General features: G+C 37.0%; 1 protein-coding gene and 3 pseudogenes across 1 annotated transcript; all 4 read right to left on the bottom strand.

Moving 5' to 3' along the window:
• Positions 1-302: 302 nt before the first annotated feature.
• On the bottom strand, positions 303-2,196 carry LOC145608471 (UDP-glycosyltransferase 88B1-like). The gene has a single exon (XM_081664087.1). It carries the CDS (start codon positions 2,092-2,094, stop codon positions 676-678), a length of 1,419 nt encoding a protein of 472 aa, XP_081520213.1. The 5' UTR covers positions 2,095-2,196; the 3' UTR covers positions 303-675.
• A 2,282-nt stretch (positions 2,197-4,478) lies between these two features.
• On the bottom strand, positions 4,479-5,918 carry LOC145609391 (UDP-glycosyltransferase 88A1 pseudogene; annotated as a pseudogene).
• Positions 5,919-7,640: 1,722 nt separating this feature from the next.
• LOC145608117 (UDP-glycosyltransferase 88A1 pseudogene) lies at positions 7,641-9,349 on the bottom strand (annotated as a pseudogene).
• Positions 9,350-13,385: 4,036 nt separating this feature from the next.
• On the bottom strand, positions 13,386-15,389 carry LOC145609172 (UDP-glycosyltransferase 88A1 pseudogene; annotated as a pseudogene).
• Positions 15,390-15,505: the final 116 nt, after the last annotated feature.

A 15,505-nucleotide genomic window follows, 5' to 3' on the forward strand; every position in this document is an offset into this window, starting at 1 on the left:
TTTTTCTCTATCAGATTAGACACTGTTCATCTAATTATATGAGCCTCATATCTTCAAAAAAAAAAAAAAAAAAAAAAACTACTGTATATGAGCATCAATTTATTCATTTTTAAGTTTCAAGACTTTCAACTACTCTGTATGAGCTAATTAAAGATTTGGTTATGTCATAATGAGTCTTGTAACCTCCAATTTAATTAAGTCGGCAAAGTATAATACTCCGTATGAAAGTTGAAGAAGTATTAAGTATAGCGGCTAGATCCTAAATGTCATTAAGAGGGAAATTGAAAAAATAACTACTCGCCACAACTGATTTCTTACAATAAATGTTAATGTAAATCTCACACGTCAACACAGTACATTATCTCAAATGATTCAAAGTATGAAAAATACTACGAAGTATTGTGTGACCAATACCACGATGATTAGCTGGATAGCTTGTAATCTTGCACAAAGAAATGGAACACTCATGAAGACCCTTAACAACTGCTAATAATAACATAACAAAACAAAAACCAAACAAATAGTCTGATCACGTTCATACAATCATACATATTTGAGATCACACGCAAGTTTAATAAAACTTAAGCATGACAAATAGAACGTACATTACAATTTATCAAGCTTTACCGTGCAATGTTATCATACATCACACATTACTGGAACGTTGACCTTTTTTCATCGTTTCCATGATTCCATTAATGTAGTCAGTGCTACATTAGAGGAGCCTCCTTCTTTGAGTACATCCTTAGCCTTGTCTTTTAAATCCAATACTCGTTTTTTGATAACATCCCTTTCTTCGGAGTGTACAATTTGCTTGACTCGCTTCTCAATCTCACTCGAGCTTACAAATAAGTCTTTAGACTCATTCATTGGTAATGCAATCCCTATTTCATCCACAAGAACTATCCTATTAAACCTTTGCTCAGCATAGAGTGGCCACGCCACTATAGGAACTCCAGCATCAATAGCCTCTAAAGTCGAGTTCCATCCACAATGACTCACAAACCCAGCTATTGATTCATGACCCAACACGTCAATTTGCGGTGCCCATGACTTGACCACATAGCCCTTTTCCTTAGTCCTCTCCATAAACCCTTCCGGTAGGATCGAGTCCAAATCCGGCTCGGGCGGCTTAAAAAATGCATCACCCTTTTCCTCACGACGTGGGGCCCGAACAACCCACAAAAATCTAACCCCACTCCTCTCCAACCCAAAAGCCATCTCCCACAATTGTTCCTTAGAAAACACACCTCTACTCCCAAAACTCAAATAAACCACACTTTGACTAGGTTGTGAGTCTAGCCATTTTAGACACTCATGCCTCGGCTCACCATTATTTTTCGAACCGTCGCCACGGTTAGCAATCAAAGGCCCAATACAATAAACAGGTGGGACTGAAGTATCAAGAAGACAAGTCCCCTGTTTTAAGGCCTTAACAGCTCTTACCTCCAATGACTCAAAAGTATTGATGATAATTCCATCAGCTTTAGGCAATGTTTCAGCTAATTTAACAAATTCACGATAACTTCCACCACGATCAAGCATTGGCTGAATCATACAATTAGCTGGAACAGAGTACAACCCAGGAATCTCAAGAGTAATGTCAAGATCCCTGAAAGAAGCAGAGGAAATTTTGTCGAATACCGGGAAGTTAAGAAAGAAAGTAAGAGAAGAAGCGCTAGAAGTGAAGAAAAAGTAAGTGGGTATTTTCAGAGATTGAGAAACTTCAACAGCAGGGTAACAAAAGAAGTCAAGAATGAAGGCTGAAACAGGGGAAAGTGAATTGAGAGATTCTAACACATTGGGATTATTACTACGAAAGATTTTGAATTTCAAATGCTCTAAATTCTGGTATTTTAAAGGATCACCAAGAGCAAGAGGAACAGAAGGAAGAGAAAGAAATTTAATTGAAGGAAAAGAGGAAGAAACAGAGGACATGTATGAGGAATATGAACCAGTTATAAAGGGAAAATCTAAGATGAGAATAGTAATGGAGGAAATAGAAGAAGAGTGAGATAAGAGAATCTTTCCAAGCTCAACCATGGAGATTAAGTGGCCAATTCCAGGTGAAGGGTAGAGTACAATGTTCTCCATTGTTGTAATAAATAAAAACAAAGGTGTTTTGACTGAAGAAGAAGAAGAGATGAATTAGGAAATGCCTTAAGCTTATGTAGTGTACTATTTAAAGGAAGAAATGTGTGGGTTTGTGTTTGTGTTTGTGTTTGTGGTGTGTGGTAGTAGTAGCATATAGAGTTACTCTTATCTTGAAAAGTTGCACGAGCACTTTATATTTTTAAAGGTGTTCCCTCCTTTTTTTTTTTTTTTCCTCCACAAATTCTGACTGGTCAGTCATTATAGGAGTTACTTCGTTAATATAATATGGGTTACTTCTTTAGTATAACATGGGTTACTTCGTCAGTATTACCCAGTCAATATTACAAGGGTTATTCGGTCAATATTATAGGGGTTATTTTGAGGTCTTACTTTGTTATTTAATAAGTGATCGCATAATGTGGCCAACCACATATAAGATAAGCCGTTTTTTTTATAGTACTCTTACCAGCTAATTACCTCCGTTTTGTAATCATTTTTGTAGCATTTACTTGTAATTATACGGTTACTTTGATTATGCTTTTTACTAATATATAAAAAAAACATATATATTATTGTCATGTAACAATTAATCTTTATGTATATTTTCATTATATTAACTTTTTATACTTCTTAAAAATATATAATTACAAATATTAACGGTGAGATAGAGTAGATAATACTCTTAGTAAACGTCACTTTGTATAGAATGGAACGTGACAAGAAAAATAATTTATAAGTAATTCAAGTTGTTTCTTTTTTTTTTTAAAAAAAAAAAATACAGTTTTCCATTACTTTTTCTCTTAATTAAAATTTCACATTCAATTTTTTTAAAGAGCAAATCTATAGGTCAAGTAAGGTTAGAGTGTTAAAAAAAGGGAGTTATAAAAGTTTAAGTTTGTATTATTCCATGGTTTTTACAAAATAAGCAAATATTTAAGGCTAATTTGAAGAAATGAGCAAAATTGTCCTAACATCTCCTGATCTGCTATCTTCTCATTTCTCTATTACATACACTTCTAAAAGACTACAAATAGTCAAATAATCCTTTCTTAGCCATAGGAAAAAATCTTTTTTTAAAAAAAAATTTGATCCAAATGAGGTTACAGATCACCAAGAAAAAAGAAGAAAAAAAACAAAAAGAAAAGGAAAACAACAAAACAAAAATAAAAACAAAAACAAACCAAACTAAACTAAACTAGGGAGAAACTAAACGAGGCATACCACGCCCCTAATATCCTCTTCTAAAATACTACCAAGCTCCATAGGAAAAAAAAAACATTAACATAATTAAGTTTAAGTAATAAGATTTTACTTCAAACAAAAAAAAAGTACTGTTGTAGTCTAGAAGAGAGATTAAAAATCATACAATAAGTGAAATAAGTTTATTGTGATTTTTCGTGAAAAACTATTCTTTTGATTTTTATTAAGTGTATTATATTCTACAAGTTTTTATTAAGTGTATTAAACGGCAATTTTTTCTTATAAAATAGTTTAATAATATTCTTGATCCTTTTTTTGTTTTTTTTTTTATTTTTATTTTTACTTTCATAAATGCTAAACTTTTTAATAATTATATATTTTTTTAAAATTTCTTTATTTACAAATAATATAAAAATCCTACTTCCTCCGTTTCTTTTTAGTTGACACGTTTCTTTAGCCACGTTTGCCAATGCACAAATCAAAACGTATAATATCTTTAGTTACAGATAAGTAAAAATTATAAAAAGTTGATATTTTGAAACTATATACCGTGACGAATCTAACAAGACCCTACATGACCATATTTTTCATTACGTATAAATCACAGAACATGGTCAAAGGGGGGTGTGTGAATAGTGCTAAAGTCAAAACGTGTCAACTAATAAAAAACGGAGGTAGTATTATCTAGTTGATTGCTCATTCCGTTCAATTACTTGGGAGAGCAAGGCCCAAACACGACATCTTTTACATAATGATTGATTAAAACCCCAAAAGGGGCAAAACACTTCACAGGTCACTTTTGCCAATACTTTAATTATTGCCTTATTGGAGAAGCCGTTAGTTACCCCACTACCATGTGATAATCGTGGAAGGAAAAAAAAAAAAAAAAAAAAAAAAACCTTAAATGTTGCCAGGCCATAAACCCATGGAACCAATATGGCTTTAAAAAAAAAAGTTCACACTCCATTATTTCTAACCAAATGACTAATTGAGACTCCTAGAAAGATTGCACAAGTAATTAAGCACACTAAAAGGATCAACATGTAATAAAGACAAAAAATTTAAGGTTGTTACACAAATCATACATAAAATTGTTTCCCTCCGTCCTTGATACAATGCCTCTTTCTCTTTATTGTGTGAGGAATAAAGAGGCATTGTATTAAGGGACGAAGGGAGTATTATCTTCATTGTTTCCATGATTCCATCAATGTAGTCAGTGCAACCTCAGACGATTCACCTTTATTTAGTGCAATTTTAGCCATATTTCCCAGTTCAAGCATACGTTTTCTTACAACATCTCCTTCTGATCCCAAAACGTGCTTGACTCGCTTCTCAACCTCACTCGAACAAACAAACCAATCTTCATCTGCATTCATTGGTAATGCAATCCCTATTTCATCCACAATCAAAATCTTATTAAACTTTTGCTCGGCATAAAGAGGCCACGCCATCATAGGCACCCCAGCAGCCACTGCCTCTAAAGTCGAGTTCCACCCACAATGACTCACAAACCCACCCACTGATTCATGACCCAAAATCGCAATTTGCGGGACCCATGACTTAGCTACATGACCCCTATCTTTGGTCTGATCCAAAAACCCTTCAGGAAGGATTGAGTCTAGATCCGGATCTGATGGCTTAGAAAATTTGGCACCCTTTTCTTCACTAGGAGGAGCCCTAACGGTCCACAAAAATCTCACCCCACTCCTCTCTAACCCAAAAGCAATCTCCAATATTTGCTCCTTAGAAAACACACCTCTACTCCCAAACCCCAAGTACACCACACTCCGACTAGGTTGCGAATCGAGCCATTTCAGACACTCATGCCTCTCTTCACCATTGTTCTCCTCACCGCCATCACGGTTAGCAAATAAAGGCCCAATACAATAAACAGAAGGGATTTGAGTACTAGGAAGACAGGTCTCCTGTTTCAAACCCTTAACAGCTTTAACCTCTAGCGACTCGAAAGTATTAACAATAATCCCATCAGACTTAGTCATAGTTTCAGCCGTTTTAACAAACTCAAAATAGCTCAGACCTCGATCAAGCATAGGCTCGAGCATATGATCAGCAGGAACAGAAAACAACCCAGGAATCTCAAAAGATGTCTTAAGGTTCCTGTAAGAATCAGTGGCGATTTTGTCGAAAACCGGGAAGTTAAGACATAATGCTAAAGCATAAGCACCAGAAGTGAAGAAATAGTAAGTGGGTATTTTAAGTGATTGAGAAACTTCAAGAGCATGGTAACAAAAGATGTCAAGAATGAAGGCTGAAACAGGGGAAGAGACAGAAATCGATTCAAGGGATTGCTTGACATTGTTGCAATTACTACGAAGAAATTCAAAGATTATTTGTTCAAAATCTTCGTAATTTGATGGATCACCAAGTAGTAGAGGAACTGAAGGCAGAGAAAGGAAGGTGATCGAAGGGAACGAAGCCGAAACAGAGGAGATGTAAGATGAATATGAACTACTCAATGATGGGAAGTTTGCAATGAGAATGGTAATGGAAGAAATAGAAGATGAGTGAGATAAGAGGAGTTTTCCAAGCTCAACCATGGAGATTAAATGGCCGATTCCTGGTGATGGGTAAAGTACTATTTTCTCCATTGTTTTACGAGTTTGATCTTTTGTTTTTTAAGGAAGATGAAATGTGAGAATTGAAACAAGAAATTTATACAATGAAATTTATACAGTGAAAATCTTAGAAATTGTAGTTGTCAAAATGACAAGATGTGATAATCCAGGACTCTTACAATGAAATCGTTGCCAATCAACATACAATTGCTTTGATATTTTTAGATTGACAAATCAAATTCTTATAAAATTACTGTCTTTGTCCCGCAATCATTGATTGCCAAATTTAGTGCACATTGTAAATGTGCTACTAGCTTGAGCTTATATGTATATGATATTTTGTTTCCCTTGAGGACATGTATATGATTAGAATGTTACACAGTGTAAAAAATATACACCATTTGTTGGTAAATAATTGATTGTTGAAACTTGACACACATAACAATATACTAGATTGATCTTAATTATTACCATAAGTTTTAGATAGGTAACAAATAGTGGAAAGCATTAAACCGTCTAACCAAACACTTAATAACGATAATTATTTCATTGAATTTGTTTTCGGCCCAAACACATTCTTACTAAACATGCTCTTAAATTATTAGCAAAAACTACTCTTTCTCACATACTATCTCTTTTATGGTTCTCCAATTTAATTTCATTAAAATAAATTAATCGTCCACTTTCACAATATAATACTTCCTCCGTTTTACAAATATTGTACTACCTCCATTAACATTTACTTGCAACTTTGGGGTATTATTTGAGAGACATAAAATATTCCAAAGTTGCAATTAAATATTAACGGAGGTAGTAACAATTATCATTTTAGAAAGTTTCACTAACATTGCAATATTTTCAAATATGCACATGTTTTCTCTTTCTTTCTAGTCCCTATCTTTAATTCTCTCAATCTCTCTCCTATTCTTAATATTCAGGTTCGGCTTAAAAGAAAAAATAATCCATGTCCATCCCCATGTTGTAATATTTGGAGAACAGGGAAGTATAACGATTTAACGAATTTTACTAAAGTATTTCCTTGAAAAGTAACTTCTTATTGAAAATTAATCCCCATGTAAAACAAATGAGGCCAAAGATATAACATACAAGTAATTAAGTTTTGGAAGTGAACAAATTTACAAAGCCGCCCCAACTGTGGCTCCCCTCCATTAAATCTTGTACTCCCGCGAGTCTTAATAGCTCATGGTCCATGAAAAGTACTGACTTATTATGTGGTATACATTAAACAAGTCCATTATACAGAAATACAGGTATAAAGTACTTACGTCTTTTAAAGTTCCGACTCATCTTTACCCTCTTGTTTTTAGGATAAGTATATACGAGTAATTTTTAGAATCAAAAGGAATATATTATTCCACAATGACTTCTGTAGCTTATAAAACCATTGATCATTTAGAGAAACGACGAACCTTATAATACTTTGTCGCACTTTATTAGTCATCGGTTCATCACATACTTAGGCCTTGAGTAAGACCATAAAACAGACCCTCTACCCATTATCAAGGGAGTATGTACTCGTCGATTTTCACTTTTGCTAACGTTAAACATGTTTTGGCAAGCCCGTACCATTCAATTTTATTGGCAGAGCAGGCCTCAACACCACAACTTCTACTCAATTATTGCCCAAAAACCGCAATATGATTCACAAGTCGCATTTGGTGTACCCAATCATGTGATACAGTGATAGTCATTTATTTATTCATTATTATAAAATAAAAGATAATAAAAACTCAGAAATAGCCTCCAATATAGGCAACATCCAAGATCACTCCATTATTTTTTAACAAATTGAGAATTCCAGAACAATTGCACAAGTAATTATGCTTATTAGAGATTCAACAGAAGTAAAGCCAGAAATCGTAATGTCAACATACCAACTTACGTAACATTGTACAATCTTCATTCTTCAATGTATCCATGATTCCATTAACGCAGTTAATGCAACATTAGACGATTGTCCTTCATTGAGAGCAATCTTACCCTTCTCCCTCATCTCGAGCATTTGTTTTCGTACAACATCTCCTTCCGAGCTTAAAATTTGCTTGACTCGCTTCTCAATCTCACTCGAACTCACAAACCAATCTTCATTTTCATCCATCGGTAAAGCAATCCCGATCTCCTCCACAATCAGAATCTTATTAAACCTTTGCTCGGCATAAAGAGGCCACGCCACCATAGGCACCCCGGCATCCACTGCCTCTAAAGTCGAGTTCCACCCACAATGACTCACAAACCCACCCACCGACTCATGACCCAACACCGCAATCTGTGGGACCCACGACTTAGCTACATGACCCCTATCTTTAGTCCGATCCAAAAACCCTTCTGGAAGGATCGAGTCTAGATCCGGATCCGGTGGCTGAGACGAATTGGCACCCTTCTCTTCACTAGGAGGGGCCCGAACAGTCCACAAAAACCTCACCCCACTCCTTTCTAACCCAAAAGCTATCTCCAAAGTTTGTTCCTTGGAAAACATACCTCTACTCCCAAACCCCAAGTACACAACACTTTTACTAGGTTGCGAATCAAGCCACTTCAGACATTCATGCCTCTCTTCACTATGATTCTCCTCACCGCCGCCACGGTTAGCAAACAAAGGCCCAATACAATAAACAGGAGGAATTTGAGTACCAGGAAGACAAGTCCCCTGTTTCAAACCCTTAACAGCTTTAACCTCCAACGACTCGAAAGTATTAACGATAATCCCATCGGACTTAGGCATAGTTTCAGCCATTTTAACAAACTCATAATAACTTGCCCCTCGATCAAGCATAGGCTCAAGCATATGACTAGCAGGAACAGAGAACAATCCAGGAATCTCAAAAGAAGCAGAATCCTTAAGGTTCCTGTAAGAATCAGTGGCAATTTTGTCGAACACCGGGAAGTTAAGAAAGAATGCTAGAGCAGATGCACCAGAAGTGAAGAAAAAGTAAGTGGGTATTTTAAGTGATTGAGAAACTTCAACAGCAGAGTAACAAAAGAAGTCAATAATGAAGGCTAAAACAGGGGAAGAGATAGAAATCGATTCGAGGGATTTTTTGACATTTTGGCTATTACTTCGAAGGATTTCATAAAGCATATGCTCAACATCTTCGTAATTTGATGGATCACCAAGTAGTAGAGGAACCGAAGGCAGAGAAAGGAAGGTGATCGAAGGAAACGAGGCCGAAACAGAGGAGATGTAAGATGAATATGAACTACTCAATGATGGGAAGTTTGCGATTAGAATGGTAATGGAAGAGATAGAAGATGACTGAGACAAGAGAAGTTTTCCAAGCTCAACCATGGAGATTAAATGGCCGATTCCTGGTGAAGGGTAAAGTACTATTTTCTCCATTGTTGGAAAAACAGAGGAATTTGAAGTTTTGTTTTTTTTGAGAAGATAAATGAAAACAAGAAAACTACACAATTGACTGTTATTTAAGCATGTTATTATCTGAACCAAATGTGTGATTGTCTGAATATCGGGAAGTCGTGGCTCACGTTTTTTGTGAATTGAACTTAAATAAATGGAGATTGGAGAAGTTGTACAAGAAACTCTTAGTGAAATCTTTGAAATTTCAGTTGTTAAGAATTTAAGATGGTGATGTAATCCATGATCATTACAATTTTACAATGAAATCGTGGCCGACATACAACTACTTTCTCAGTTTTAAATTCACGAGTCACTACTAATTTACTTCCTCTTACTACGAAATAAATGATACGGACTAGTTAAATATTATCAAAAACTACGTTCAATATAAGCTATCTTTTTTATTTTTTTTTTATTTTTTTTTAAGGAAACGTTAGAGAAGTGCTTTATTAATCAAGGGACAAAACATACGGGTTAATCTCACAAGGACAATGATTAACCCAAACTTGTTCAACACCAAAAGGCACTAATCTAGCAAAGTGATGGGCTACAAAATTCCCATCCCTTTTGACATGTGACCAAAAAACGAAATCAAAAGAAGAGCTAAAAGAGAGAAAATCTTCAAGGATAGCATCACGTTCTGTTTAAGGAATCGAAGAGCTGGAAAGACGAGAGACTTAAGAGAGACAATCTGTTTCAAAGATCACATTTTTAAATCCAAAACGCCTAGCTAATATAAGTTATCTCATTATAAGGTATTAAAATAATGTAAAACTTTGATCCAAAGATTAATACTAATAGCACTTATAATAATTAACAAAAGCATCAAGACTACATCCTCATTTTTTTTAATTGATTTATTTGGCTTCTAACTTTATTCGCCCACCTAGCTTTGTCCATCATTTACTAATAATATGTTGGATCTCGTTAATTCGTCTCGATAAAGATTTTTTAAATATATGATTTTTACAAGCATGCAGTAATAGATACTCCGTACTTGTATTTGTATAGAAGGTTGTGTATTGAAATACGTAGACTACGTAGTATGTATTAAGTTAAAATGGAACAATTAATGATAAACCAAGTAATTTAAAATTTTAAATACCTTACACGTCCAGCATCTAGAGTGTTATCAAGTACTTACTCCGTAATAAGGATTATGCTAGATTTAAACCAGACACTTTACGTACATCAGTTTAAAATTAAGGGGAGATCGTTTCCTGAAGGACTAAATGATGCACACTTAGTGTTAATCCCGAAAGTTGACACCCCTGAGAAGGCTAATCAGTTTAGGCCGATTGGATTGTGCAATATTACTTATAAAATTGTCACGAAGGTGATTGTTAACAGGCTAAAACCAGTACTGCCGAAACTTATTTCGCCAACCCAAGCTAGTTTTGTGCCAAAGAGACAAATTACCGACAATGTTGTCATTGTTCAAGATCGAGATGTTGCATACTATGAAATACAAGCAAGGGAAGGTAGGATACATGGCAATAAAAATTGACTTCGAAAAGGCATACGATAGGCTGCAATGGCGTTTTATTCGTGAGTCTTTGTTGGAATTGAGACTTCCGCATCATATTGTTGAGATTGTCATGAATTGCATATGTTCGGCAAGACTTAGTATTCTTTGGAATGGGGAACCAATGGAAGCCTTTAGTCCTTCTCGAGGGATTCGACAAGGAGACCCTCTCTCACCCTACTTGTACGTGATCTGTATGGAGAGGCTAGCACATTTAATCGAGCATGAGGTCAAATTTGGTACTTGGAAACCAACGCGAGCAAGCAGGAATGGCCCCCCGATCTCGAACCTAGCCTTTGCAGATGATCTTGTCCTATTTTGTGAAGCGTCAGTCGATCAGGCAAAGGTATTACAAAGTTGTCTAGACAAGTTTTGTGAGGCCTCGGGAAGCAAGGTAAGTATTGATAAGTCTAGAGTCTTTTTCTCAAAAAATACAAACTTGGGGGTTAGGGAAGAGGTATGCTCAGTGCTGCAAATGGAAGAAACAGAGGATTTTGGCAAATATCTTGGAGTTCCTACTGTGAATGGTCGATCCTCGAAGAGAGATTACCAGTATCTAGTGGATAAAATTAACGGAAAGTTGGCTGGGTGGATGGCGAAGACAGTATCAATTGCGGGTAGAGCAACTTTAATTCAATCTGCTTTGAACTCGGTCCCTCTCTATGTGATGCAATCAACAAAGGTTCCTCGATCGACCTGTGATGAAATTGATCGGAAATCAAGAAGCTTTCTATGGGGGAGCAGTGATGAACATAGGAAAGTTCATATGGTTTCTTGGGATAGGATTGCGAGACCTAAGCAAGAAGGTGGGTTGGGAATCAAACCAATGCGACAAGCGAACAAGGCTTTTTTGGCTAAATTGGGTTGGAGACTACTAGCTGAACCGCAATCACTTTGGTCGAGGGTGATGAGAGCCAAGTATTGTGATAATAGATGTGACTTGGATATGTTTAAAGATAAGACAGTGGCTTCGAACACTTGGAGAGGAATCATGAGTAGTGTTGACATCGTGCGAAAGGGGGTGAATATGGCAGTTGGGAATGGTGGAAGAACTTTTTTCTGGCATCATAGGTGGGCAACTAAGGCACCCTTACTAGAGAGTGCACAACCTGAACCTCCCCTGAGTATGCAAGACTCAACGGTTAAAGAGATGTGGGATTCGAACACTGGGTGGAAGTTTGAACTGTTCGCGGATTTTCTTCCTAGGAGTGTACTAGGTGAAATTGCTGCTCATGAGCTAGTGGAAGATGAGGATGCGGTTGACGAGATTTATTGGAATGGAAGCTCCTCAGGTGGTTTTTCTCTAAAATCTGCAATGGATTTGATTAGAAATGTTGATGATGCTGTGAATGCAGAGGCGGATAAATGGAAGGATATATGGCGGTTGCCTGTTCCACAAAGGATTTGCTTTTTTATGTGGTTGGCAATCCAAGATAGGCTAATGACTAATGCTAATCGGCTAGTAAGAAACCTGACAGATGACCCAAGGTGTTTGATTTGTGGGGAGACTGAAGAGGATACTGAGCATATCATCCGCAAATGCCCAGCTGCGAGAGTAGTTTGGAATAAATTGGGGGCTAGAGATGATGAAGAGAGACAGGGATTAAGCTTCGTTCAATGGCTCCTATGGAACATAAGAGATGGAGAGGATGTGCGAGGAAGCGAATGGCCGAGGGTGTTTGGAGTTACCTGCTGGTGGCTTTGGAGATGGAGGAATGAGAGGTGCTTCAAGGACAGTCCAAACATCCCGGTCGATCAGATAAGTTTTATATTTGCAAGAGTGGGATTAATAAAGCAAGCAGTGCAAAGGAGGAAAGCTCAATCGGGCAAAGAACCTATAATTCGTGAAGAGATTTTTATTAGGTGGCAAGTTCCCAAAGTGGGGTGGGTGCGACTTAACACAGATGGTGCTTCGAGGGGAAATCCGGGTAAAGCAGGAGCAGGGGGGATTATAAGAGGATGCAATGGTGAAATCTTTGAGGTTTTTGCTGAAAATTGTGGTGTTTGCACTTGTACTAAGGCTGAACTGCAAGCTGTACTGAGGGGACTTCGAGTAGCTTGGGATGCTGGTCATAGGAGGATTCAAATGTCGGTTGATTCTGAAGTTGTGGTGCGCTTGTTGGTGGAAGAAATTCCAGACAACTCTCCATTTATTCACACCCTCCGAAAATGCAAAACTCTAATTTTTGGAAGGGATCGGGAAGTAACGATTAGCCATTGCTATAGAGAAGCAAATCGCGCCGCGGATTGGCTTGCTAACTATGGGGTGGAATCGGAAGAGAAGGTGGTAATGTTTGAGGCGATCCCTTCGGATCTTCGTGTAGTTTTATTGGAGGACATTAGTGGGGTTGCGTGGCCAAGGGTGGTGTCGAGGAATAACAACAAGCATCAGTAGCTAGGATGTCTTGTTTAGCTGTTTTAGTTTTTTGTTCTGTTTCTTTAATTTTGTCTTTCGTTTTGTTTTAGTTTGTTCTGTTTCTTGTGTTGTTTTCTGGGGGCTAACCCCACCCTCTCACCAAAAAAAACCAAAAAAAAAAACCAGACACTTTACAAAATTAGTGAGATACAGGTTTTTGATTTTTTTTTTTTGATTTTTTTATTTTAAGTGTGTAACTTCAGAAATCAAAGTTCATAAGATAACTTCCTATGCACAAATGATTGTCTAAACAAACACTAATTTTAATGTTGGCACCGCTTCTTACATTACACAGTATTATCTTCAATGTTTCCATGATTCTATTAATGCAGTTAATGCAATCTCTGACGATTCTCCTTCATTTAGTGCAACCTTAGCCTTATTTCTCAATTCGAGCATACGTTTCCTTACTACATCCCCTTCCTCCGATCCCAAAATTTGCTTGACTCGCTTCTTAACCTCACTTGAGCTCACAAACCAATCTTCATTTTCATCCATCGGTAATGCAATCCCTATCTCCTCCACAATCAAAATCTTAATAAATCTTTGCTCGGCATAAAGAGACCACGCCACCATAGGAACCCCAGCATTCACTGCCTCCAAAGTCGAGTTCCACCCACAATGACTCACAAACCCACCCACTGATTCGTGACCCAACACCGCAATCTGTGGGACCCATGACTTAGCTACATGACCCCTATTTTTAGTACGTTCCAAAAACCCTTCTGGGAGGATTGAGTCTAAATCCGGATCCAGTGGCGTAGAAAACTTAGCACCCTTCTCATTACTAGGAGGGGCCCGAACAGTCCACAGAAATCTCACCTCACTCCTCTCTAACCCGAATGCTATCTCCCATATTTGCTCCTTAGAAAACACACCTCTACTCCCAAACCCCAAGTACACTACGCTCTGACTAGGTTGCGAATCGAGCCATTTCAGACACTCATGCTTTTCTTCACCATTGTTCTCCACACCGCCATCACGGTTAGCAAACAAAGGCCCAATACAATAAACAAGAGGAATTTGAGTGCCAGGAAGACAAGTCCCCTGTTTCAGACCCTTAACAGCTTTAACTTCTAATGATTCGAAAGTATTAATGATGATCCCATCAGACTTAGGCATAGTTTCAGCCATATTAATAAACTCATAGTAGCTCACACCTCGATCAAGCATAGGCTCGATCATATGACTAGCAGGAACTGAGAACAATCCAGGAATCTTAAAAGAAGTCGAAACCTTAAGACTCCTGTAAGAATCAGTGGCAATTTTGTCGAACACCGGGAAGTTAAGAAAGAACGCTAGAGTAGAAGCACTCGAAGTAAAGAAAAAGTAAGTGGGTATTTTAAGTGATTGAGAAACTTCAACAGCAGAGTAACAAAAGAAGTCAAGAATGAAGGCTGAAACAGGGGAGGATACAGATATCAATTCAAGGAATTGCTGGACATTGTGGTTATTACTACGAAGAGCTTCATACAAGATATGTTCAAAGTCTTCGTAATTTGAAGGTTCACCAAGGAGAAGAGGAACAGAAGGAAGAGAAAGGAAGGTGATCGAAGGAAACGAATTCGAAACAGCGGAAATGTATGATGAATATGAGCCAGTTAAGAAGGGGAAGTTTGCAATGAGAATGGTAATGGAAGAGATAGAAGATGAGTGAGATAAGAGGAGTTTTCCAAGCTCAACCATGGAGATTAAATGGCCGATTCCTGGTGATGGATAAAGTACTATTTTCTCCATTATTAAAAAAAAAAAACAGAGGAATTTGAAGTTTTGTTTTGGGAAGATGAAATGAAAATGTGTGATTAAAAACAAGAAATTGATGTGTTCAAAAAAAAAAAAAAACAAGAAATTGATTGTTTTATAAAGGGGATAATTACGGTAATGATAGAACTAAAGAACGACACCTTGCAAAATTAGTGAGATACAACTTATCTTAATTTTTTCTCTTTTTGGTATGTTTAAGACAATTTCTATGCATAAGTGTTGGTACCGTGGTACGCACTAGTTTTTTTTTTTTTTTTTTGTGTGTGTGTGCACTCTTAGATTGAAAGTATAAAAAGGAAATATGACCATTATGGCATTTTGAGATCAAAAGAATAAAAAACATAAAAATAATTATGATAATTTTCTGTCGTATTCCATTTTAAGGTAAAACAACGAGTACAGTGCTACTAATTCTTGACTAACCATTGAGCAAGTGTAAACAAGTAGGAAGTAACCCCCCGTCCACCCCCCCCCCCCCCCCCCCCCCCCAAACCCAAATTGTGTCTCCATTAGATGTTAGACTCCCATGAGTCTGGCTAGTTCACGAACCTTGT

The sequence above is a fragment of the Chenopodium album genome, chromosome 23 (genome assembly GCF_948465745.1).
Source record: "Chenopodium album chromosome 23, dcCheAlbu1.1, whole genome shotgun sequence".
Taxonomy (NCBI): Eukaryota; Viridiplantae; Streptophyta; class Magnoliopsida; order Caryophyllales; family Amaranthaceae; genus Chenopodium; species Chenopodium album.